General features: G+C 44.8%; 1 protein-coding gene across 1 annotated transcript in view; it reads right to left on the bottom strand.

Annotated features, from left to right (window-relative positions):
- Nucleotides 1–1,476: 1,476 nt before the first annotated feature.
- Nucleotides 1,477–25,521, bottom strand: part of Mb21d1 (Mab-21 domain containing 1) — a 24,468-nt gene continuing 423 nt past the window's right edge. The window contains exons 2-6 of the mRNA XM_013035292.1: nt 25,214–25,453; nt 12,560–12,779; nt 7,026–7,268; nt 5,949–6,051; nt 1,477–1,828 (exon numbers count right to left, since the gene is read on the bottom strand). Of these exons, the coding sequence (XP_012890746.1) occupies nt 1,477–1,828; nt 5,949–6,051; nt 7,026–7,268; nt 12,560–12,779; nt 25,214–25,453 (1,158 nt within the window). The remainder of the gene's footprint in view (nt 1,829–5,948; nt 6,052–7,025; nt 7,269–12,559; nt 12,780–25,213; nt 25,454–25,521) is intronic.

Raw genomic sequence — 25,521 nt, 5'->3', positions numbered from 1 at the left:
AGCAGTGCCCGGCCTATCATCCTCTCTATTAAGGTTGATTAATTTTAGTGTGCACCTTTTCTTTTTTTTTTTGGTCCGGTCATGGGGCCTGAACTCTGGGTCTGGGCGCTGTCCCTCAGCTCTTCAGCTCAAGGCTAGCACTCTACCACTTGAGCCACAGCGCCACTTCCGGCTGTTTTCTTCTTGCTTATGTGGTGCTGAGGAATCGAACCCAGGGCCTCATGCATGCAAGGCAAGCACTCTACCACTGAGCCACCTTCCCAGCCCCTACCTTTTCCCCTTTTATATCCTAGTAGAGTTCTTATTTTTCAGTTTCTTTTTGTTTTAACTGGCATCAACTAGTACTACAATGGGGTTTCATTTTAACATACCCATTTATGAACATAATGTTTTGGATCATAATCCTCCTCCCCCTCCCCTTTCCAAACCAGTCTCATCAAGTTTTTGTTTCATTTCCTCCAACATACAGGAAAAGTCTTTGGACATTCCCCTTCCCCCTCTCTGTTCATTTGCAGCCTTCCTACTAGGACCCACACCCAGACAAGGTATGTTTGGACTTCTTACATTCCTTTTTTGTTAAAAGTGTTTCTGGGCACAGGCAGCACACATCTGTAATCCTAGCTACTACTCAGGAAGCTGAGATCTGAAGATCACTGAAGTGGAGCTATGACTCAAGCTGTATAGTATTAGCCTTAAACAAAGAAGCTCAGAAACAGCATCCAGGCTTAGTTCAAACCTCACACCCCACCAGCACACACACACACACACACACACACACACACACAAAAGTGCATGATAATTGATTCAAATGGGTTTGGGTGTTGTTTTTATTTGAGACTGTGTTACTGCATTACCCAGGCTGGTCACAAATATCCTGGGCTCAAGCAATCTTCCTGCCTCAGCCTCCTGAGTGGTCAGGACTATAGATTGTCCCTCCACACATGACCTGGTAGTTCTTACATTTTTAAATAATGTTCTTTTGTTTCTTAGTCCTTGATTAGGTTCATTCTTAGACATTAATCCTTTATGTTTATATATAACCTTTTTTTTTCTTTTTTGGTGCCAGTCTTGGGTCTTGAACTCTAGACAACCTGGGTGCTGTAATGAGCTCCTTTAGCTACAGGCTAGCACTCTACCCACTTGAGTAACAGCACCACTTCCAGCTTCTTCTGTGATTAATTGAAGAGTCAAGTCTCACAAACTTTCCTGCCTGGGATGGCTTTGAACTGTCATCCTCAGATTTAACCGCCCCTCCCCAGCCCAGTAGCTAGGATTACAGGTGTGTGCCACCAGTGCCCAGCCTATAATCCTTTCTATTAAGCTTGATTATGATAAACAGAAAACAAAATATTGTATACATTCATTTTAGTCATTCATTGCTATGGCAGTTATTCCCAATTAATCACAATAATCCCAACTATTATTAATAATCCTAGTTATCATTCTAGTTCTTGATCCTTTTCGGAAAACCAAACTTCAAAATTCACCAAAAACTGGAAACCCGTTGTTTCTTTCGTATTCAATTTGTTCTAACAGAAACGCTCTACTTACGTTGTCAATTTTGTCCTGAGAGAATAGATTGACCACAGGAATAAAATAATGCGCCAGATTTTCTGTCCTGAGACACTCGAGGAGGAATGTGACACAGTTATCAAAGCACAGCTTTAGATCCTTGGGATCCCACTGGCTGTCCAGGTGGTACCGGGAACACAAGTGAAAGAAAGCAGTTTTCACATGATAAGAACAGAATTTATTCAGCTCTTTGCGGTCCTCAAACTTCTTTTTCAGCTGTTCCAGAAGGTATTTCATTAGTTTTAGGCATTTTTTCCTGTTTAATTTTAAAAAGATCTGTTTATTATTCACAGTCTGCCTCATTTCACAACAGACTTCAGGCATCTTATAGAAGAAACACATTTGGACAGAAAATATATTTTATTATAAGCTGGGCACTGGTGGCTCACACTTGTAATCCCAGCTACTTAGGATGGTGAGACCTGGAAGATTGAGATTTGAAGACAGCCTGGGCAAAAAAGACAAGAAAAAAGTCTGCAAGACTCCATCTTTAAATAACCAGCAAAATGCTGGAAAGGAGGCATGGCTTAAGTGGTAGAATACCAGCTGTGAGCAAACAAGCTAAGTGAGAGCTCCAGGCTCTGTTCAAACCAAAATACCAGCACCAAAAAAGAAATAAAACCACTGACCAAATATATGCTTTGAAGTTTTTCTTTCCTCTTCCCCAATCCCAGCTTAAAAGTTTTACTCTACTACCATTTAATTGAACCTCATAAAACTAATATATTACTCTTCCAGTCACCTCAGTATCTACAAAAATTTTGTTGAAGCCTGGTGCCAGTGGCTCAAGCCTGTAATCCAACTAATCAGAAGGCGAAGGTCCAGGGCTGCGAAGGTGGCTCAGTGGTAGAGTGCTTGCCTTGCATGTATGACACACTGGGTTCGATTCCTCAACACCACATAAGCAGAAAAAGCCGGAAGTGGCGCTGTGGCTCAAGTGGTAGAGCCTTGAGCTGAAGAGCTGAGGGACAGTGCCCAGTCTGTCCCAGAATTCAGGCCACATCACAGAAAAAAAAAAAAAAAGGCTGCAATCTGAGGATCTTGATTTGAAACCAGCCTGAGCAGAAAAGTCTAAGACTCTTTTTTTTTTTCTTTTTTTGTTGGTCATGGGGCTTGAATTCTGGGCTTGGGCACTGTCCCTAAGCTCTTCAGCTCAAGGGTAGCACTTTACCACTTGAGCCACAGCACCACTTCTGGTTTTCTGGTGATTTATTGGAAATAAGAGGCTCTTGGACTTTCCTCCCAGGCTAGCTTTGAACCTCTATCTTCATATCTCAACCTCCTGAGTAGCTAGGACTATAGAAGTGAGCCACTGATGCCCAGCTAAGTCTGAGAATTTTATTAACCACAAAAAAAGCCAGAAGGAGAGCTGTGGCTCAAATGTTATAGCACTAGCCTTGTGCAAGAAAGCTCAGGACAAGCTCCAGGCCCTGAGTTCAAGCCCTAGAACCAGCATTAAAGAAAATTGTTGGGGCTGGGAAGGTGGCTCAGTGGTAGAGCGCTTGCCTTGCATGCATGAGGCCCTGGGTTCGATTCCTCAGCACCACATAAGCAAAAAGAAAAAAGCTGAAAGTGGCGCTGTGGCTCAAGTGGTAGAGCACTAGCCTTGAGCTGAAGAGCTGAGGGACAGTGCCCAGGCCCAGAGTTCAGGCCCCACAACCGGACCCCCAAAAAAAAGAAAAATCAGTTACTTAGTTTTATTAGCAATATGTTTTCCTTATTGCTATGTCAAAACCTACACATAAGCTGGGCGTCAGTGGCTCATGCCTGTAATCCTAACTATTCAGGAGGCTGAGATCTGAAAATCATGGTTCAAAGCCAGCCAGAGCAGGAAAGTCCATGAATTCTTATCTCCAATAAACCACCAGAAAACCTGAAGGGCACTGTGGCTCAAGTATTAACCTTAGGCTGAACTGCTGAGGAACGGTGCAGGCCCAAAATTCAAGCCCCACTACCAACTAAAAAAAAAAAAAAAAAAAAAGACCTACACATAATTTAGAGACTACACGTTGGGCATTCTTATTTTATTCTGTGTGTGTGTGTGTGTGTGTGTGTGTGTGTGTGTGTGTGTGTGCGCGCGCGCGCGCGCGCGCGCGCGCATGCGTGCTGGAGCTTGAATTCAGGACATGGGCACAAGCTCCAGGTGCATTCTACAGCTCTTCTACAGGCTAGCATTCTACAGCTCTTCTGCTAGCTAATTGTAGAAAAGAGTCTCATGGACTTTCCTGCTAAGGCTGGCTTCAAATTGGGATCTATAGATCTCAGCCTCCTAAGCAGTTACAAGTACAGGTCAGATCACTTTTATTTTTCCTGTGGTACATGGCTTTGAATTCAGGCCTTGCACTTGCAAGTGCTCTCACTTGAGTCACATCCCAGCCCTTTCCTTTTCTGTTTTGTTTGGTTGTTTTTCTGTTTGTTTGCTTAGTTTAGTTTTACGGGCTAGCCTTGGACCTTGATCATCCTGCTTTGACCTCCCTAGTATCTGTGACCACAGGAATTTGCAACCACATCAGGTTTGGGTTTTTTTTTTTTTAGTTGTTGTTTGTTTTGTCAGTCGTGGGGCTTGAACTTGGGTCTGGGCACTGCCCCTGAGCTCTTCAGCTCAAGGCTAGCACTCTACCACTTGAGTCACAGCACCAGTTCCTGTTTTCTGGTGGTTAACTGGAGATAAGAGTCTAACAGACTTTCCTGCCGGGGCTGGCTTTGAGCCCAGGCTGGCTTTTAACTACGATCCTCAGTTCTCAGCCTCCTGAGTAGCTAGGATTACAGGTGTGAGCCACCAGCGCCTGGCTCAGGTTTGGGTTGGTTTGTTGTTGTTTTTTTTTGGTCGGTTGGGTGACCTGAACTCTGGACCTGGGCACTGTCCCTCAGCTCTTCAGCTCAAGGCTAGTGCTCTACCACTAGAACCACATGGCCACTTCTGGCTTTTTCTGCTTATGTGGTGCTGAAGAATCGAACTCAGGGCCTCATGCATGCGAGGCAAGCACTATACCACTAAGTCACCTTCCCAACCCCTCAGGTTTGCTTTTGAATTAAGATTTTGCAAACTCTTGTCCAGGCTGGCCTCAAACCAAGATCCTTTCACCTCCAAGTAATTGAGATTATAGACATTTATCACCACACTCAACTTAGCATGGTCAACCTTAGAATCTCAAACTACAGAGCTCTGAGTTCAAAATTCAGTCCCACCAAAAAGAAACTGAAATAATTTCTTTTGTGGTATATACTAATAAAAATTACTGCCACTTAGTGTGGCTTCAAATTTACCTAGTTAGTTCCTAGATTTCAACTCAGCCACACCATCCCAAAATAAGCACTTTTTTTGTTTTTGTTGTTTGTGAGGCTTGAAATCAAGGTCTGGGTGCTGGCCTGGAGCTTTTCTGCTCAAGGCTAGTGCCTTACCACTTTGTACCACAGAACCATGGAGTTTCCTGCCTAGGCTGGCTTTGAACAGTGATCCTCAGATCTCAGCCTCCTGAGTAGCTAGGATTATAGGCAGGAGCCACCAGCACCTGGCTAAGCACCCATATCTATTGAGTGATCCTCGGGATGGGAATATGGCTTAGTGTTGAGAGTGTTTGCCTAGCATGCAAGAAGCCCTCGGTTCATTCTATTTCTCAGTACCACATAAACAGATAAGGCCAGAAAGTGGTACTGTGGCTCAAGTGGTAGAGTGCTAGACTTGAGCAAAAGAAGCTCAGGGACAGAGCCCATGCCCTGAGTTCAAGCTCCACGACTGGCAAAAAAAAAAAAAAAAGTGATCCTCAGGCCAGGCTCTAGTGGCTCATACTGTAATCCTAGCTACTCGAGAAATCTAAGGACCAAGGTTTGAAGCCAGCCCACACAGGGAAGTCCATGATTCTTTACCTTCAATGAAACACCAAAAAGCCAGAAGTGGAGCTATGGCTTAAGTGGTAGAATACCAGCCTTGAGTAAAAAAGCTAAGGGACAGCACCAGGCCCTGAGTTCAACTCCCAGTCCCAGTCCCAGTCCAAAACAGAGAGATCTTCCAGCCTCCACATGACTCACACTCTCAGGGGCTGGGAAGGTGGCTCAGTGGTAGAGTGCTTGCCTTGCATGCCTCAGCACCACATAAGCAAAAAAGAAAAAAAGCCAGAAGTGGCGCTGTGGCTCAAGTGGTAGAGCGCTAGCCTTGCTGAAGAGCCGAGGGACAGCGCCCAGGCCCAGAGTTCTGGCCCCACGACGGGACCCAAAAAAAAAAGGAGCACATGATTCACACTCTCCCCAGGTCATCCCAGCACTTTCCTGATCCAACTTAACCCATCAATAATCACTTTTCACCCTTGAGCGACAAAGTTCACAAAGAATTAAACAAATCATAGATAATCAGCCACTTTTTAAAAAAGGATATTTACCTGCAACATTTCACGTCATCGGTTTCACAACATGTTTTAGATTTTCCATGATTATTTAAAATGTCCTTTTCAATATGAGAGAAAGATATCCGCCATGTCTCTCCTTAATTTCAAAAAGAGAAACAGAGAAGCACTTTACCAGAGCAACCATAGCTAACCAGCACACCATGGAAGTGATTTCCTGAACTTTCACTCTGAGGAAATTCTACTGGAAGGCAAACCAAAAGAAGTAAACAGAAGTGTAATGTAATTAAGTGTTAAATAAGTGTTCTACCCAGGAACTGATGGCTCACACCTATAATCCTAGTTACTCAGGAGGCTGAGATCTGAGGACCGTGGTTTTAACTGAGTAGCTAGGATTACAGGCATGAATGGCAGCATGAATGGCTTAAATTAAACTTCAAGTGTAGGTTAGTACACATCTCCAAGCTAAGTACCTGATAGTACTTCTATGATTGTATCCTTTTCTTTTTTTTTTTTTTTTGGTCCAGTCCTGGGGCCTGAACCTGGACCTGGGTGCTGTCCCTCAGCTCTTCAGCTCAAGGCTAGCGCTCTACCATTTGAGCCACAGCGCCACTTCCGGCTTTTTTCTTATGTGGTGCTGAGGAATCAAACCCAGGGCCTCAGGCATGCAAGGCAAGCACTCTACCACTGAGCCACCTTCCCAGCCCCTGATTGTATCATTTTCAATCCTATCTCTCACCAAACTTTCCATCTGTTGCCAAGATAACTCTTGAAATGCCAACAGATTAGCTGACTACTGATCATCTACTGCTGTGGAATAAAGTATTACCAACTCTTTGTTGGTTGTGGGTCCTGAACTCTGGGCCTGGGTGTTGTCTCTGAGCTCTTCAGCTCAAGGTGAGCACTCTACCGCTTGAGTCACAGCGCCACTTCCCGTTTTCTAGTGGTTTATTGGAAATAAGAGTCTCACAGATGTTCCTGCCCAGGCTGGCTTTGAACCTCGATCCTAAGATCTCAGCTTCCTGAGTAGCTAGGATTACAGGCATGAGCCACCAGCACCCAGCTTACCAACTCTTCTTCAATATCTTTCCATCAACCTTTAACTGAACTCACCTTGAAAACCGTGTCTTTCTTTTGCATGCTTGGGTACCAAATAAAATGGCTGTCGTCTTAAATCATTCCTAACTTTTTTTCCAAGCCAATTTTGGATAAGCAGGCCTTCCTTGGTGTTAGCAGGCCAACTAGTTTTTGCTTCCAAAGCCAGGATTACATCCACAGATATCTTTTCAGGTATTTCAATAAGAAGTGTTACAGCAGGGCTCCCTGGCTTTTTCTTCTCCATACTGACATTTTGATCTGTTTAAATAGATAGAAGGGAGGGAAAGACTGCTTCAATTTTCTCTCAAAGAATGGGGAAACAATATAACTATAATTAAAGATCTGTATCTGAGGACTGTGGTTCAAGGCCAGCACCAGAAGGAACGTCCATGCAAATCTTTTTTTTTTTTTTTTTGGTTGTGGGGCTTGAACTCTGGGCCTGGACGCTGTCCCTCAGCTCCTTCAGTTCAAGGCGAACAACTTCCAGCTTTTTTTTCCTGCTTATGTGGTGCTGAGGAATTGAACCCAGGGCCTCATGCACGCAAGGCAAACACTCTACCACTAAGCCACCTTTCCAGTCCAGTCCATGGCATTCTTATTGCCAATTAACAACCAAAGAAACAGAAGTAGAGCTGCAGTTCAAGTGATACAGTGCCAGCATCGAGTGAAAAGTTAAAGGACAGAGCTGGGCACCGGTGGTTCACACCTATAATCGTAGCTACTCAGGAGGCTGAGATCTGAGGATCACGATTCAAAGCCAGCCCGGGCAGGAAACTCCATGAGACTCTTATCTCCATTAACCACTAGAAAACCAGAAGTGGTGCTGTGGCTCAAGCAGTAGAGCACTCACCTTGAGCTGTATAAGAGCTGAGGGACAGCGCCCAAGCCCAGAGTTCAGAGTTCAAGCCCCTTGACCAACAACAATAACAAAAAAAAAAAATTAGACTGTTTAACAAAATATATATCAGAAACTTGAAACGTGTCTTCTCTGAAGGTGTTAGGGGTTAAAAGGAAGGGAGTGGATGGAGAGGGGAATGCTGGGTGAATGCAATAAGACTCATTGTGCATAGGTGAAAATGGAACCAGTTAACATGAGGGGATGCGTGGAGTTGCCAGAGATAGGACAGAGCAATGAAAGGGATGACACTGATCGAGGTGCATTGTACTCACAAAGAGACATGTTCAGAAATACCCTTGTACAATTGCTTTTAAAAAAGCTTTTTTGATGCCAGTCCTGGGACTTGAACTCAAGGCCTAGGTGCTGCCTGAGCTTCTTTTACTCAAGGCTAGCATACTACCACTTGAGCCACAGCACCACTTCCAGCTTTTTTGGTAATTTAGTGGAGATAAGAGTCACACAGACTTTCCTGAGTTGCCCTCCCAGGACTCTGATTAAAAAAAAAAAAAATAGAAGGGCTGGGAAAATGACTCAGTGGTGTTTGCCTCGCATGCATGAGGCCCTGGGTTCAATTCCTCAACACCACATAAGCAGAAAAAGCCAGAAGAGGCACTATGGCTCAAGTGATAGAACACTAGCCTTGAGCTGAAGAGCTGAGGGATAGCGCCCAGGCCCAGAGTTCAGGCCCCACGACCGACAGAAAAGAAAAACAGAAAAAAGAAAGACTGCGCCAAATGGACCATCACTTTAGACCTCATGAGCTCTAGTTGCCCAAATGAAGACAGCTACTGGTCAGATAGCCATGGTGGTCAGACATACAGGTGGCTTTGGGAATTGGGAGTGAGCTGGAAATACGATTCCAAGATCAGGTTTCTGGGAGGGGCGTCAGTGAGGATGTAAATCACCAAGGAGAAAACGCTCTGAAGATCTTCTCCGCCCATTTTGTACTTTCCTTCTCTAACCAGCGTCTTCAACCTGCCAGAGACCATCCCTGCACACAGACCATGGACTCCCTCCTGTCATCTTCCCAGGCACCTTGCTCTAGTTATTCCCTATCGTACATCATCTATCCTACCTTCTTTACAAGATCAGATACAGAGGATTAAAGCATCTCTACCTCTAAAATACCCCTCTTGATGAACATCTCCATGATCACTCATCTTTCTGCTTCCTTCTCACCCAAAACTGCTTACACGTGCAGCCTCTATCACAACCCTTTTTATTTTCTTTTCTGTGTGTGTGTGCATGTGTGTGTGTGCACGCGCACGCACGCATGCCATTATTGGGACTTGAACTCAAGAGACTTGAGCTCTCACTTGGCTTTTTCACTCAAGGCTGGAGTTCTACCACTTGAGCTACATCTCTGCTTCCACCTATTTGCTTGTTAAGAGTCTCACAGACCTTTCTGCCCTGGCTGGTTTCAAACCAGCATCTTCAGATTTCAGCCGCCTGAGTAGCTAAGACTACAAGCATGAGTCACCCAGTAACTTTTTTTTTTTTTTTTTTGTTGGTCGTGGGGCTTGAACTCTGGGCCTGAGCGCTGTCCCTCAGCTCTTCAGCTCAAGGCAAGCACTCTATCACTTGAACTACAGCGCCACTTCCGGTTTTCTGGTGGTTTATTGGAGATGAGTTTCACGGACTTTCCTGCCTGGGCTGGCTTTGAACCCTGATCCTCAGAGCTCAGCCTCCTGAGTAGCTAGGATTACAGGAGTGAGCCACTGGCGCCCGGCCTGACTTTTCATTTTTTATGTCCATTGCTCCACTGAAATTGCTTTTGACAATATCAAAAATGGCCCAAAACCGAAGATCAAGGTAGGCTGTGGCACCTCACGCCTGTAATCCTAGCTACTCAGGAAGCTGAGATCTGAGGACAGCAGTTTAAAGCAAGCCAGCACAGGAAAGTCCATGAGACTCTATCACCAGTTAACCACCAAAACACTGGAAATGGAGATGTGGTTCACGTGGTAGAGTAACAGCCTTCAGGGAAAAGTTAAAGGACAGCTTCCAGGCCGAGTTCAGCCCCAGTACCAGCATACAAAAAACCAATTCCTTGAAGATCATGTCAACAGCATGCTAAACTTAATCCTATCCTCTTCATCCCTATCCTCATCTCCATCCTCATCCCTGTCCTCATCTTCATCTCCATCCTCATCCCTGTCCTCATCTTCATCCCCATCCTCATCTTCCTTCCCATCCTCATCCCCATCATCATTCAGATCCCATCCTTTCCATCCTCCTCCCCACCCTCCTCCCCAACCCATTCTCCCCCCCCCCATAGCACTTACCTACCCTCTGGTATACAGATCATTATTTTAAATTTTTTATTAAGTGTATTTTTGTGCTTGCAAGATTATAAGATATGGAGAGTAGAAGTCAGCCTTGAACTGTTCAGCAATGTTCCCTAAAAGCCTAGGAGATGAATCAGTACTGTTTAATGAGTAGTAATACCCTGAATGGACACACTGCTTCAGTGGCCTCACCCATCCCCAATGCCACCACATGGTGCTGACTTCCAAATGCTTACTTGCCCCCAAACGCATCTTCTGTAGTGCAGGTCTGTATTCAACCATGCACTTTTGCCACTTTCATTGTGATATGGTACAAAAATCTCTAACCTAACATATTCACATCCAAAGTCTCAATTCACATTGTTTGGTGCAGTTTGGCTCTGAAGAGTCCCTGAAAGGTCCATGTGTGAAAGACTTGTTCCCAAGGTGATACTGGTGGCAAGGAGTGGAGCTGTTAGGAGGCACCGTCTTTCGATCATGGGACGGGGAGGGGCTTCCTCTTTCTCAGATGCTGGACATGGATGATGTCCCTGAGCTTTTTTTTTTTTTTTTCCTCAAGGCAAGTGTGCTATCACCTGAGCCATAGCTATACTTCCAGCATTTGGGTAGTTAATTGAAGAATTAGACTTTATCTCCAATTAACTAGCAAAAAGCTGAAAGTGGAGGTAGAGTGCCAACCTTGAGTAGAAAAGGCAAGCAAGAAAAAATGAAGAATCCTGCCAACTTTCTCCAGGCATATTTTTTTTTTCCAGTGCAAATAGCTGTTTCTAGAGGAAGGTAGTATTCAACAGTTTGCTACAGGAAGGTCAAAAGAGATCAAAGGCTGGAAATGTGGCTCAGTGGCAGAGTGTTTGCCTAGCATGCATGAAGCCCTAGGTTCAATTCCTCAGTAGCACATTAACAGAAAGATTCAAGGGGTAGAGTGCTAGCCTTGAGCAAAAGAAGCTCAAGGACAGTGCCCAGGTCCTGATTTCAACCCACAACTGGCAAAAAAAAAAAGAATCAAAAGTAACAAATCTGGGCTGAGAAGGTGGCTCAGTGGTAGAGCACTTGCCTTGCATGCCTGAGGCCCTGGGTTCGATTCCTCAGCACCACATAAGCAAAAAGAAAAAAAAACAGGAAGTGGCGCTGTGGCTCAAGTGGTAGAGCGCTAGCCTTGAGTTGAAGAGCTGAGGGACAGCGCTCAGGCCCAGAGTTCAGGCCCCACGACCGGACCCAAAAAAAAAAAAAAGTAACAAATCTTTCTCTAGGACATATCTAAGGTTGAGTTAGGATACAGTAGAGGACAACTGCACACACATTCACTGCCACACTATTCACCATGGCCAAGTTATGGTTTCAGATATCCTTCAATGGACGAATGGATAAGAAAATATGATATAGGTATATAAACATACACACACAACAAAATTTATTCATCCATCAGGAAAAATGGTATTGTGTCACACAGAGAAATGGGAAAACCATACATTAAATGAAGTCAGACCTAGAGAGACAAAAGACACATGACATGTTTACTTTCATATGTGACCTTAGAACTAAATAATAAATGTTTGTACATATACAAGACCATGCTTATATATACAAACATGTTCACTAAAGTAAGGATTCCAATGGTGTAATGCCTTTGAACAACTAACTTATGGTTTAACAAAATGAATACCAGCAGACTGAATCAGGTGTTAAGCAAGGAGGTGGTGTAATCAAAGGGAAGGTAGATCAATGGAGAGGGAGAGGGGAAGGGGAGGTAACTACAATAATGCAATGTTTTTATATAAAAATAGAAGCAGGTAGCTGGATGCCGATGGCTCACACCTGTAATCCTAGGTACTCAGGAGGCTGAGATCTGAAGATCACGGTTCAAAGCCAGCCTGGGCAGGAAAGTCCCTGAGACTCTTATCTCCAATAAACCACTAGAATACCGGAAGTGCCGCTGTGGCTCAAGTGGTGGAGCACTCACCTTAAGCTGAAGAGCGCAGGAACAGTGCCCAGGCCCAGAGTTCAAGCCCCACAACGAACAAAAAAAAGAAGCAGGTAAAGTGAGGGAGTAGGTGGGGTTGGGAGAGATGGAGGGAGGAGATTGATGGAAAAGATGGCATTGATCAAGATATATTGTGGCTGGGAATGTGGCTTAGTGGAAGAGTGCTTGCCTAGCATGCATGAAGCCCTGGGTTCAATTCCTCAGTACCACATAAACAGAAAAAGCCCAAAGTGGCGCTGTGGCTCAAGTGGTAGAGCGCTAGCTTTGAGCAAAAGAAAATCAGGGACAGTGCCCAGGCCCTGATGTACTCACAAACAGCATGTTGCATTGAAATCCCTCTGTACTACTGAAGAATAATTTTAAAAATAAAATAAAATCTTACCTTTCATATTTTTAATTTCTTCCTTAATGATTTTCCGAAACTTCATCAGCATCTTAGAAGCAGATAGTATTTCCCCTTCTAAAAATTGACTCAAAGGATTTCCTTTTGGGTTTCTTTTGAACTTTACAAAGTAGTGAGCCCCACTGTTGGGGTATTCTTCTAGCTGAATTCTGGGGACTTCCAATTTAAACATGACATCAAATTCATTAGGCGAAGAAATCTAGGGAACAGTTTTAAAAAGTAGCATTTAAATATTTGCTTCTATTTTCCAAGCTACTGCAATTGTTTTCTTGAAATTTCCACTTGAAATCCACCTACTTTAAAAAGCAAGATTTCTAAAATTTGTACCTTGGGGTATGGGAGCCTGACACTGGGGATGGGAGGATTCTTACTGGTTATAATTTGTACAGCTTTTGTTTTTCCTTTTTGCCAGTCCTGGGGCTTGAACTCAGCCGGGGCACTGTCCCTGAGCTTCTTTTGCTTATGTCAGCACGCTACCACTTGAGCCACAGCACCATTTCTAGCTTTTCCTGTTTATGTGGTACTGAGGAATCAAACCCAGGCTTCATGCATGCTAGGCAAACACTCTACCACTAAGGCACACTCCCAGTCCAATTTGTACAGGTTTCAGCCTTCTACATTTTTCTCATTTTACCACAAGGAAGCTTTTTGCATGTGTATGTGCCTGTATTGCAGCTTTAACTCAGGGCCTGGGCGCTGTCTCTGAGCTTTTTTGCTCAAGGCTAGCTCTCTACCACTTGAGCCACACCTCCACTTCCACCTTTTTTTTTTTTAAGTTGCAACCCTCAGATCACAGCCTCCAGAATAGCTAGAATACAGGTGTAAGCCACTGGCACCCAGCTAACCATTTTCTATAATTAGAATTTTAAATGATATGGTAAGCTTTTAAAATCTACACCAGTTGCTTTTTCTGTTTCATAAAATTAAAAACCTAGCCGGGCGCTGGTGGCTCACGCCTGTAATCCTAGCTACTCCGGAGGCTGAGATCTGAGGATCACAATTCAAAGCCAGCCCGGGCAGGAGAGACTGTGAGACTCTTATCTCCAATAAACCACCAGAAAACCGGAAGTGGCGCTGTAGCTCAAGTGGTAGAGCACTCGCCTTGAGCTCAAGAGCTGAGGAACAGCGCCCAAGCCCAGAGTTCAAGCCCCACGACCGACAAAAAAAAAAAAAAAATTAAAAACCTAGCCAGAAGCTGGAAGTTAGTGCCTGTAGTCTTTGCAACTGAAGAGGAGGAGATCTGAGGACCTCAGTTCTAAGCAAGCTTGTGCAAAAAATTCCATGAGACTCTCATCTCCACTTAACCACCAAAAAGCTGGACGTGGAGCTGTGGCTCAAGTGACAGAGTGCCAGCCTTGAATGAAAATGCCAAGCCATGGGCTGGGAAGGTGGCTCAGTGGTAGAGCGCTTGCTTTGCATGCATGAGGCCCTGGGTTCAATTCCTCAGCACCCACATAAGCAAAAAGAAAAAAGCCGGAAGTGGCGCTGTGGCTCAAGTGGTAGAGCGCTAGCCTTGAGCTGAAGAGCTGAGGGACAGTGCCCAGGCCCAGAGTTCTGGCCTCACGACCGGACCCAAAAAAAAAAAAAGGAAGAAAAAGAAAAGAAAAAAGAAAATGCCAAGCCAGAGCTCAAGGCCCTGAGTACCAGCGTGCACACACGAGCGCACACACGTGCGCACACACACATTAACCCTTACGATACTGTCTTTTATGTCATAATATATGCATTGCAGCCACCTGCCTGTTTCCATGGTCTCAAAATTTGCCCAGTTGAGCAAGGGCTATGTATGGCTATTGGTGACTCAAGAACAAGCTCTATTATGAATTATATTGTCTATGAAGCAGTGTTTGTAGGAGCTTTAAATAACCTTTTTCATCTTCACAATAACTCTAGCAGTCAAAATTATTATTTTTTTGTCGGTTGTGGGGTTTGAACTCTGAGCTTGGACGCTATCCCTGCACTCTTCAGCTCAAGGCAAGCGCTCTACCACTTGAATCACAGTGCCACTTCCAGTTTTCTAGTGGCTAATTGGAGACAAGAGTGTCACGGACTTTTCTGCCCGAGCTGGCTTTAAACCGCGATCCTCAAATCTCAGCCTCCTAAGTACCTAGGATTACAAGTGTGAACCACTGGTGCCCGGCTCCAAATTAATTTTTTTTGGGGGGGCCAGTCGTGGGGCCTGAACTCTGGGCCTGGGCACTGTCCCTCAGCTCTTCAGCTCAAGGCTAGTGCTCTACCACCTGAGCCACAGCACCACTTCCAGCTTTTTTCTTTTTGCTTTTGTGGTGCTGAGGAATCGAAACCCAGGGCTTCAGGCATGCAAGGCAAGCGCTCTACCACTGAGCCACCTTCCCAGCCCCTCCAAATTAATTGTTTTATCAGTTGGGCTTGAACTCAGGGCCTAGGCACTGTCCCTAAGTTTTTATGCTCAAGACTAGCATTCTACTATAGACTTTGAGCCACAACTCCACTCTCCATTTGTAGGTGGTTAAGTGGAGATAAGACTTTCCTGCCCAGGCTGGCTTCAAATTGTGATTCTCAGATCTCAGCCTCTTGAGTAACTAAGATTACAGGGGTGAGCCACCAATGCCTGGCAATATTCATTTTTTAATTCTTTTGTTTTTTTAGTCCAGGACCAGGCCCAGTATCAGTACCAGAACTCAGTACCTCATGGTACTGAGTGCTAGCTCAATGGCTAGCACTCTACCAACTGAGCCACACCTACAACCTTTATTTTTTCTGTATTAAAAATGCCACAGGGGCTGGGAAGGTGGCTCAGTGGTAGAGCGCTTGCCTTGCATGCCTGAGACCCTGGGTTCGATTCCTCAGCACCACATAAGAAAAAGAAAAAAGCCGGAAGTGGCGTTGTGGCTCAAGTGGTAGAGCGCTAGCCTTGAGCTGAAGAGCTGAGGGACAGTGCCCAGACCCAGAGTTCAGGCCCTACAACCGGACCCAAAAAAAAAAAAATGCCACAGGGACAGAGAAAAGGGGCCCTTTTCCAGGGTAGACTCAGAAAATGATGGGGGCACATTTGTAACCTATGGGCTTTAGTTTCCTCACCTGCATTATGAGTCAACCTTGAAGGTTACTTGAGTTCATAGAGAATGCACATGGAGAGCTTGGTTTTCTTACTAGCATAGCCTGGACCTAGTTTTGTTACGTTTATACATCAGGCCTTGTAAAGGTCACACATTCAGACCTTGAATATCTTGAGACATGTTACTGGAAGAAAATGAAGATGTGTTTGAAACTACAGCAAACATGACCTCAAGTTCTTTCATTTGTGTTGCTAACAGAGTTGTGTTTCAATGCAGCTCTGGTAGTTGACCAGGATGCCCTGGCAGAAGCTCTGAAGAATAAGGTCATTAAAGCTGCAGCACTAGATGTGACATCCAGAACCCCTGCCAAGGGAGCAACCTTTGTTGAAACTGAAGAATGTCATTCTGACGCTTCATATTGGGAGTGCAACTCATCAAGCCAGACAACAAATGATGGGAACTATGGTTGGAAGCATCCTGACTTCTCTCAATGACCTTCCCATTCCTAATGAAGTGGTACTTAAATGATTCATGTGAACTGAGAATCCACTGGGATGAAAAAATGGCAGATTAAAATGGGGAGAAGCTGTATTGTACGATAGACTCATCATGCAGCTTAGTTTAATAGTGTTGAGATGGAAGTGCTTTAAGAATAGTAATAATAAACTGGGTTCACACTTGTAATCCTCGCTATTCAGAAGGCTGAGATCAGGAGAATGGAGGTTTTAAGCCAGGATAGGAGGAAGTTCTCAAAACCTCTGTTCAGCAGTCAAAGCTGGATGTGGTGGTATAAGCTTATCATTACAGCTACCATGTAAAGCACACATAGGACAACTGCGGCCAAGTGGGGCCAGGCCAAAAGCTCAAGCTTATCTCAAAAGTAACCAGAGCAAGAAGGCTTTTAGGCATAGCTTGTCTAGTAAGTGTAACACTGAGTTCAAACTCTAGCACTGCCAAAAAAGAACAGTAATAATATTTACTGCTTTATTTCTGTTATCACACCTCATCCTCAAGACAGCTCCTTAGAGAAGTTCCAACTGTTAATCTTTTATAGGTTCAGCCTTCAAACAGATCTAAATGAAAACTCTAGGCTTGGTTTTTATTTGATTTGGATAAAACCCGTGTTACATCTGCAAATTTTCTGGTTAAGTTTCTTTCCATCTTCTTAAAGTCTTTTTCTAGTTTGCTTTTGATACAGAGTCTCACGATGCAACTCAGACTGGCCTCTAATTTGGGATCCTGCTGTTTCAGCCTTCTAAGCACTGAGGTTACAGATGTGTGCCATCATATCCCTGCTTTGTTAAAATACTGATCACGTCTTGGATTACATATTCTCCCTGATACTGGAATCAGTTTTCATTTATTCAATAAACAACTGTTGAGAACTTAAAAAAAAAATGCCACAGGGCTGGGAATATGGCTAAGTAGTAAGAGTGCTTGCCTAGTATACATGAAGCCCTGGACTCAACTCCTCAGTACCATATAAACAGCCAGAAAGTGGCATTGTAGCTCAAGTGGTAGAATGTTAGCCTTGAGCAAAATAAGCTCAGGGACAGTGTCCAAGCCCTGAGTTCAAGTCCTAGGACTAGCAAAAAAAACAAAACAAAACAAAGTCACAATTCACGGGATGCAAATGGTCTCATGCCTGTAATCCTACCTATTCAGGAGGCTGAGAACTGAGGATCATGGTTCAAAGCCAGGAGAGCAGGAAAGCCCATGGCTCTGATCTTTAATTAACCACCAGAAAACCAGAAGTGGAGCTGTGGCTCAAGTGGTAGAGCACGTGCCTGAAGCTGAAGAGCTCAGGGACAGCGCCCAGGCCCAGAGTTCAAGCCCATGGCAAACAAACAAAAAAATCAGCCCAAGTGGAAAAGTTCGTGATCTTTGTAGAGTATAACTTAATTTTCTGAATAGGTAGTAGCAATGTACTTCCATAGCTCTCACACCTTTGTCAGCACTTAGAATTGTCATGCTTAGTTTTGTTAATTCTACAGGAAAGACTAATTAGCTTTAATTTGCATTTCCTTGATGATTAATGAATGATGTTTAATACATTCCTTATTTATTGATATTCGGGTTGCATACTAACCTGTTTAATTCTCTGCTCAGTTTTCAATTGGTTTGTTAATCTTTTTCTTTTCATTAAGTTTTTTTATTGTGAAAATACTGTACAGAGGGGTTACAATCACATGAGCAAGGTAATAAGTACATTTCTTTCTCTTTTTTTTTGGGTCCGGTAGTGGGGCCTGAACTCTGGGCCTGAGCGCTGTCCCTCAGCTCTTCAGCTCAAGGCTAGTGCTCCACCACTTTTGCCAGTTCACTACTTCTGGTTTTCTGAGTGGTTTTTTGGAGAGAAGAGTCTCATGGACTTTCCTGCCCAGGCTGGCTTTGAACTGCAATCCTCAGATCTCAGCCTCCTGAGTAGCTAGAACTACAGGTGTGAGCCACCAGCACCCAGCCCTTTAAAAACAAAAAACAAAAAAAACAAGGTATTTCTTCTCCTTTGAGATTATAACTGTACTTTTTTTTTGTCTTTTCTTTTTTGGTACTGGGGATCGAACCCAGGACGTTGTGCTTGCTAGGCAAGCGCTTTGCCACTGAGCCACATCCCCGCCCTCCTTTGAGATTATAATGACCATGGTCACACCACAAGTAGTCAGAAGTAGGAATGCTCTGAAGGCTGGTTTCGTTATCTGAGATCATTAGAAATGGCTGACCCTAACAATATGTACAAAAATATAAATGAAAATGCAAATAAAATTTTCTTCTTACAGTATTTTTAAGAAAAAAAGCAGGGTCCTGGACGTTTTGGTATTTTCCTCCCCCGATGCACATTCTCATTGTGGTTTTGGTGGGGTAGTGGAAAGCCTGCTGATGCTGTCCACAAAGGGCAAATGGCTTCTCCACTCCAAGGTGACCATGTTTACATTCTGAGACAGGAGGTGGAGGATAAATAGGTCATGGCAGGTTTTTTTTTTTAGTTAACTTTTCCTTTTTGTCATCATCCTTATCAGTCTTCTGCTTCTTGGTATCGACATCCTCCTCCTCTTCATCTTCAGCTGCCCTTTTGCCTGTAGCTGCCTCATCTTCATCTCCACCCTCACCATCATCTTCTTCCTCCCCACCTTCTTCTTCATCAAATATCTCATTATCAGCCTCCTGCTTCCCATTTTCCTCATTACCATTCCCATCGACAGGGGTGCCTCTCCACAACTTCCTTCTTCTTCAAGTCCTTGGTGGTGATCTAGGAACTGGTGTCCACAGTGACCTGGTGGGGCCAGTGCCCTGTTCTTTGTTTTTAAAGTCTTTCTGGTATGGCTTATTTCACTTAACATGGTAATCTCCAGTTCCATCCATTTTCCTACAAAAACGATTTCTTCTTCCTTATAGCTGAATAACATGCCATTGTGTATATGGACCACATTATCTTTAGTATTTATCTGTGATGGGCACCTAGGCTGAGTCCATAGCTTGACTTTTGTGAATAGGGCTGCAATGAACATACCAAAGTGTGTCCACTGTGTACTAAGAGATTCCTTTGTTGTTTTTAGTTCATTGAGGGACCTCCATACTGATTTCCAGAGTGGAAAAGTGTGTATAAGTGTGGAAAAGTGTGTATATATCCTATATCCTTGCCAGCATTTGTTATTTTCTTGATCATAGCAATTCTGATTGAGGTGAGATGGAATCTCAATCTCATTTCCATCCCAATGTATGTGTGTGCCAGGACTGGGGCTTAAGCTAAAGACCTTTGATCTTAATTAGCTTTTTCATTCAAGGCTGGTGCTCTACCACTGAGCCATAACTCCACTTCCAGTTTTTTGTTGATTAATTTCATAGATAGATAGTGTTTTGCAGGCAGCCAGGTGCTGGTGGCTCATGCCTGTAATACTATTCAGGAGGCTGAGATATGAGGTTGTCAGTTCAAAGTCAGCATGAACAGGAAAGACCATGAGACTCTTATCTCCAATAAACTACCAGAAAACAGGAAGTGGCACTGTGGCTCAAGTGGTAGAGCGCTCACCTTGAGCTGAAGAGCTGAGGGACAGCATCCAGGCCCAGAGTTCAAGCTTCACGACAGACAAAAAGTCTCACAGGCTTTCCTGCCTGGTTGGCTTCATTAGCATGTACTTCGTTGGCGTGAGCCACTAGCACCCAGCTATACTTTATTTCTTCAGAACTTTTTTCACTAAGTCCAAACTATGTACACACCAAAATGTATTAGCACTTATGAAACAAAATTTACATATTAGAAGGTTGAGATAAAAGGATAATAAGTTTGAGGAAAGCTTGAGATACACAACAAGAGTCTGCCTCTAACAGACACATTCATACATGCACAGATGATGCAATGACAGTTTTCTGTGTGTGTTGGTAGAGGGGCTTGAACTCAGGGCTTCACATTCTCAGTTAAGATTTTTTTTTTGTTGTTTGGTCAGCTGTGAGTCTTGAACTCTGGGCCTGGATGCTGTCCCTCAGCTCTTCAGCTCAAGACTAGCACTTTGCCACTTGAGCCATACCACTTCTGGTTTTCTGGTGGTTAATTGGAGATAAGAGTCTCACAGGGGCTGGGAAGGTGGCTCAGTGGTAGAGCGCTTGCCTTGCATGCATGAGACCCTGGGTTCGATTCCTCAGCACCACATAAGCAAAAAGAAAAAAGCCAGAACTGGAGCTGTGGCTCAAGTGGTAGAGTGCTAGCCTTGAGCTGAAGAGCTGAGGGACAGTGCCCAGGCCCAGAGTTCAGGCCCCACGACTGGACCAAAAAAAAAAAAAAGTCTCACAGACTTTTCTGCCCTAGCTGGCTTTGAACCGTGATCCTCAGATCTCAGCCTCCTTAGTAGCTAGGATTATAGGCATGAGCCACTGGCACCTGGCTCAAGATTATTTTTCACATGGGTGGTGCTCTACCATTTGAGGCATGCCTCCACTTCCAGTTCTCTGCAGGTTAACTGGAGAAAAGTCTCTCAATTTGTCTGCTTGGATGGCTCTGAACCTGGATTATCAATTCTCAGCTTTCTTAGTTGGAATACGTAGGAATTATTCCCCATATATTTTGAAATTTACCTAGAATTTGATATAACAAAATATATGAATGAGAACAGTGCCCATATAGAACCATGTAAATAAATTACTGAGAAGTATATTTTATTTATTCTTTTACCAAATATAAAACAGAACACAAATTTGAAATCAAAGGCTGGGCATGGTGGTGCACTTGGAAAGTAAAGCCAAGTGGGTCATGAGTTCTAAGGTCGGTTATGGTTACATAGATAAGTTTGTGGCCAGCCTTGGCTATATATTAAGACTTTGACAAGACATAGAAAAATAAGACATTGACAAGAGAGAGAGATGAGAGGAAGAAGAAAGAAGGAGGGAAAGAGGGGAGGGAGGGAGGGAGGGAGAGAGGGAAGGAGGGAGGCAGGCAGGCAGGAAGGAAGGAAGGAAGGAAGGAAGGAAGGAAGGAAGGAAGGAAGAAAGGAAAAGAGAGGGAAGGGAAAGAAAGAGGAAGAGATGAAGGGAGGAAGACAGAAAGGGAAAGAAAAGGAAAAAGAGAAATCCAAGTGTTTGCTAACAGAAATTCAAGTGTGTGCAATGCTCAATAGGAAATGTACTCATTACCTTATTCATGTAACTATAACCCCTCTTTACAGTACTTTTTCAATAAAAAACATATTTTTAAAAAGTAGGAATATAGTTCAGTAGCATGCCTCGAAGTGCTGCAAGAGAAAAATAAATATATCAAAACAGAAACACTGAGTAAAGTATATAGGAGTAATATTGTTCTTCTATCTGCTTGCCTGGCTTTTCTATAAACTTCAACGTGGGGGGCTGGGAAGGTGGCTCAGTGGTAGAGTGCTTGCCTTGCATGCTCGAGGCCCTGGGTTCGATTCCTCAACACCACATAAGCAGAAAGAAAAAAGCCGGAAGTGGTGCTGTGGCTCAAGTGGTAGAGTGCTAGCCTTGAGCTGAAGAGCTGAGGGACAGAGCCCAGGCCCAGAGTTCAGGCCCCACGACCGGACAAAAAAAAAAAAAAACTTCAACGTGGAACAGTTGTGAATATAGGGGAGACTGAAGAAGAACTTAAGTCAGCGGAGTCCTGTTGGGCTTTGGGACCCTGCTGGAAAATAGGCAATGAGTCAAATCTACAATTAATACAATTACAGGGTTGATGAATGTCCAGCCTATGGGCTATACAATACCTGTGAAATAATCACTTGTAGGACAGGAAAGACACAATCTCATTGGCTGCATGGCTCATCTGCCTGTACTAATAATGGCCTGCAATTTTGATGGGTTTGTTTTCGTTTTATTTTTTGCTAGTTTGTTTGGTGGGGGGAGGGAGGTTCTGGGGTTTGAACTCAGGGCCTGGGCACTGTCCTTGAACATTCTGATCAAGGCTAGCACTCTACCACTTCTGATTTTCTCCTGGTTACTTGGAGATAAGACTCTCACAGACTTCCTGCCTGGCTGGCTTTGAACCACAATACTCAGATCTCAGCCTTTCTGAGTCACTGGAATTATAGGTGTGAGCCATCAATGCCCAGTCAAATGATGTTTTTAGTTTTGTTTTGTGCTTGAACTTAGATCTTAAGGCTGAGATCTGAGAATCAAGATTTGAAGCTAGCCTAAGAGGACAAATCCTCAAGACTCTTATCTTCAATTAGCCAGCACAAAGCCAGAACTGGAGGTGTGGCTCAAGTGGTCAAGCACCAGCCTTAAATGAAAAAGCCAAGTGAGGGCTGGGAAGTTGGCTCAGTGGTAGAGCGCTTGCCTTGCATGCTTGAGACCCTGGGTTCAATTCCTCAGCACCACATAAACAAAAAGAAAAAAGCCGGAAGTGGTGCTGTGGCTCAAGTGGTGGAATGTAGCCTTGAGCTGAAGAGCTGAGGGACAGCGCCCAGACCCGAAGTTCAGACCCACAACTAGACCCCCCCCAAAAAAAAAAGAAAGAAAGAAAAGCCAAGTGAGTGAGGCTCCTTAGGGATCAAGCCCCAGTACTGGCACATAACACTGACTGACAGACAGACCAAGAGATGATTGATAGACAGATAGACTCACACTCGACCACACACCCACACACTCACTTCTCTCCCTCAAGGAATCTATTACTTGTCAGGAAGCAAGTACTTGTTCCCTAACCTTCAATTTATACTAATAGTATTACTTTAATGCTTCAATCACTTGAAAACAAATGGAGCAAGTGTATCAAGCCAGGTGAGATGACTCAAACCTGTAATACCAGCTATGTGCATGGGGGAATCTCAGTTCAAGACTGGCCAAGGCAAAAAAGTTTTCAGGCCAGGCACCGGTGGCTCACGCCTGTAATCCTAGCTACTCAGGAGGCTGCGATCTGAGGATCACAGTTCAAAGCCAGCCCGGGCAGGAAAGTCTGAGTGACTCTTATCTTCAATAAACCACTAGAAAACCGGAAGTGGCGCTGTGGCTCAAGCGGTAGAGCACTCGCCTTGAGCAGAAGAGCACAAGGACAGCGCCCAAGCCCAGAGTTCAAGCCCCACGACCGGGAAAAAAAAAAAAAAAGAAAAAAACCAACACAAAAAGGGGACGATGGAGTGACTCAAGTGAAAGAGTGCTTGCCTATCAAAAAAAAAGGAAAAGCAATTAAATCAGATGGGTATGTATGTTTAAGAAGTATACATTTTAGGGGCTGGGAAGGTAGCTCAGAGGTAGAGCACTTGCCTTGCATGCATGAGGCCCTGGGTTCGATTCCACAGCACCACATAAGCAGAAAAAAAAAGGCAGAAGTGGTGCTGTGGCTCAAGTGGTAGAGCTCTAGCCTTGAGCTAAAGAACTGAGGGACAGCGCCCAGGCCCAGAGTTCAGGCCCATGACCGGACCCAAAAAAAAAAAAAAAAGAAGTATACATTTTTGTATCTGCAGGATTGTTTTTTTTCTTTTCAACTCTCCACTGAGAACTTTCCATGACATTTGTATTAGATTTGGCAAAGAGATGTTGGGGGTATCTCTGGTGTGCAGGAGGCCCCGAGTTCAATCCCTAGCACCATGACACAATAAAAAAAACGAGAAAGGGGTCAGTGGGGATGGAGTTATGGGAGGGGAGAAGATTAAGGATTTATTCCTATGGAGTAGAGATATTCTCCTCATAGAAAACATTTAACTATATTAATTTGGTGGAAATGTGTGTGTGTGTGTGTGTGTGAGAGAGAGAGAGAGAGAGAGAGAGGAAAAGGAGAGAGAGGCGCTAAATTCAGCCTGAGTGCTGTCCCTTAGCTTTTTCACTCAAGGCTAGCACTGTACCTCTGGAACCATACTGCACTTCTGGCTATTAACTGAAGATTAAGAGTCTTATGAAGGCTGGGAATGTGGCTTAGTGGGTAGAGTGCTGCCTAGCATGCATGAAGCCCTGCATTCAATTTCTCAGTTCCACATAAACAGAAAAAAGGTGGAAGGGGCACTGTGGCTCAAGTGTTGGTAGAGTGCTAGCCTTGAGCAAAAAGAAGCTCAGAGATGGTGCCCAGGCCTCAAGATTGGCAAAAAACAAAAAAAAAGTCTTATGGAGTTTCCTGCCCAGGCTGGCTTCTAACCACAACCATTAGATCATAGCCTCTTGAGTAACCGGAACTATTATAGGTGTCAACCATTGGTGCCCAGAAACTTCGTGGAATTTTTCTTTGGGGGGGGGGGTTCGGGTCGTGGGGCCTGAACTCTGGGCCTGGGCGCTGTCCCTCAGCTCTTCAGCTCAAGGCTAGTGCTCTACCACTTGAGTCACAGTGCCACTTTCGGGTTTTTTCTTTTTGCTTATGTGGTGCTGAGGAATCGAACCCAGGGCCTCATGCATGCAAGGCAAGCGCTCTACCACTGAGCCACCTTCCCAGCCCCTTGGTGGAATTTTTTTATAGCCCACTTCCAGGGATCCCAGACAGAATTGACTCAGTTAACAGAGTTAGAGGGGCAGAGCTTGAATGCATTCAGGGAGAGGGAACTTCTGGCACCCAGGCCAAATAAGGCCCACAAGGACAAGTATGCTTCGCATAGACTGTTCCTGGCATGGATGTCTGCCCTGATCATTTTTGTGTGGCCTGAGAATGATGTTATAAATATCCAAAATTTCTACACATTGAAGCTAGCCAAGAGGCTGAGATCCAAGAATCGCGGTTTGAAGCCAGCCCCAGGCAAAAACATCCGGGGGCCTCTTATCTCCAATTAACCAGCAAAAACCCAGAAGCGGAGCTGTGGCTCCAGTGATAGAGTTCTAGCTTTGAAGGAAAAATCTAAGTGGCAGTGCTCAGGCCGGCCCTGCGGCCAAGTCCCAGTTCTGGCACACCGAACATAATAATAATGTGTATGGCATCTGAATTCCTCCAAAGCAGCGTCTTGAGAGTAGCTGGCCATCGGTGTGGGTTGGCTCGTACCAAAGATGTGTAGAAAAATAAACCAACACCCGCCCTCCTACTTCCGATTAGAACTGTGTCTAATTATGATTAGAGTCTGAGTTACTTCTGAAGAGAAGCAAGCTGGGGATGTGTGGGACGCCGGGGAGGCTGGGCGTGGGGGCGATGAGGAAAGAGGACGCAGTGCCACAGGTCGGGGGGCGCACCCGCGCCAGGCCGGCTCACCTTCACGCGCTCGTAGTAGCTGCCCGTGCGTAGCAGGGTGACGCCTTTAAACTCGGACTCGCGGTCCTGCAGCCTCCGAAGTAGGCGATCCACTACCTTGTTCACGACCACGGCGGCCGCCGAGATTTGCTGGCGGTTCAGCTTCAGCCTGTCCAGCACGGGCCGGGGATTCCAGCCACCTGGCGGCGCCTCGGTCCGGAGGGAACGCGGGACCTGGACCCGCGCGCCGGGGCCCGGCTCCTCCGGGGACGCGGGCGTGGTTCGGGAACACGGCTCCGCGGGGCCCGGATCCCGCGTGGAGCGCGCAG

The sequence above is a fragment of the Dipodomys ordii genome, unplaced genomic scaffold, assembly GCF_000151885.1.
Source record: "Dipodomys ordii isolate 6190 unplaced genomic scaffold, Dord_2.0 Scaffold208, whole genome shotgun sequence".
Classification (NCBI taxonomy): Eukaryota; Metazoa; Chordata; class Mammalia; order Rodentia; family Heteromyidae; genus Dipodomys; species Dipodomys ordii.
Note: the sequence above shows the minus strand (reverse complement) of the source record. Positions and strands in the feature narration are given on the sequence as shown.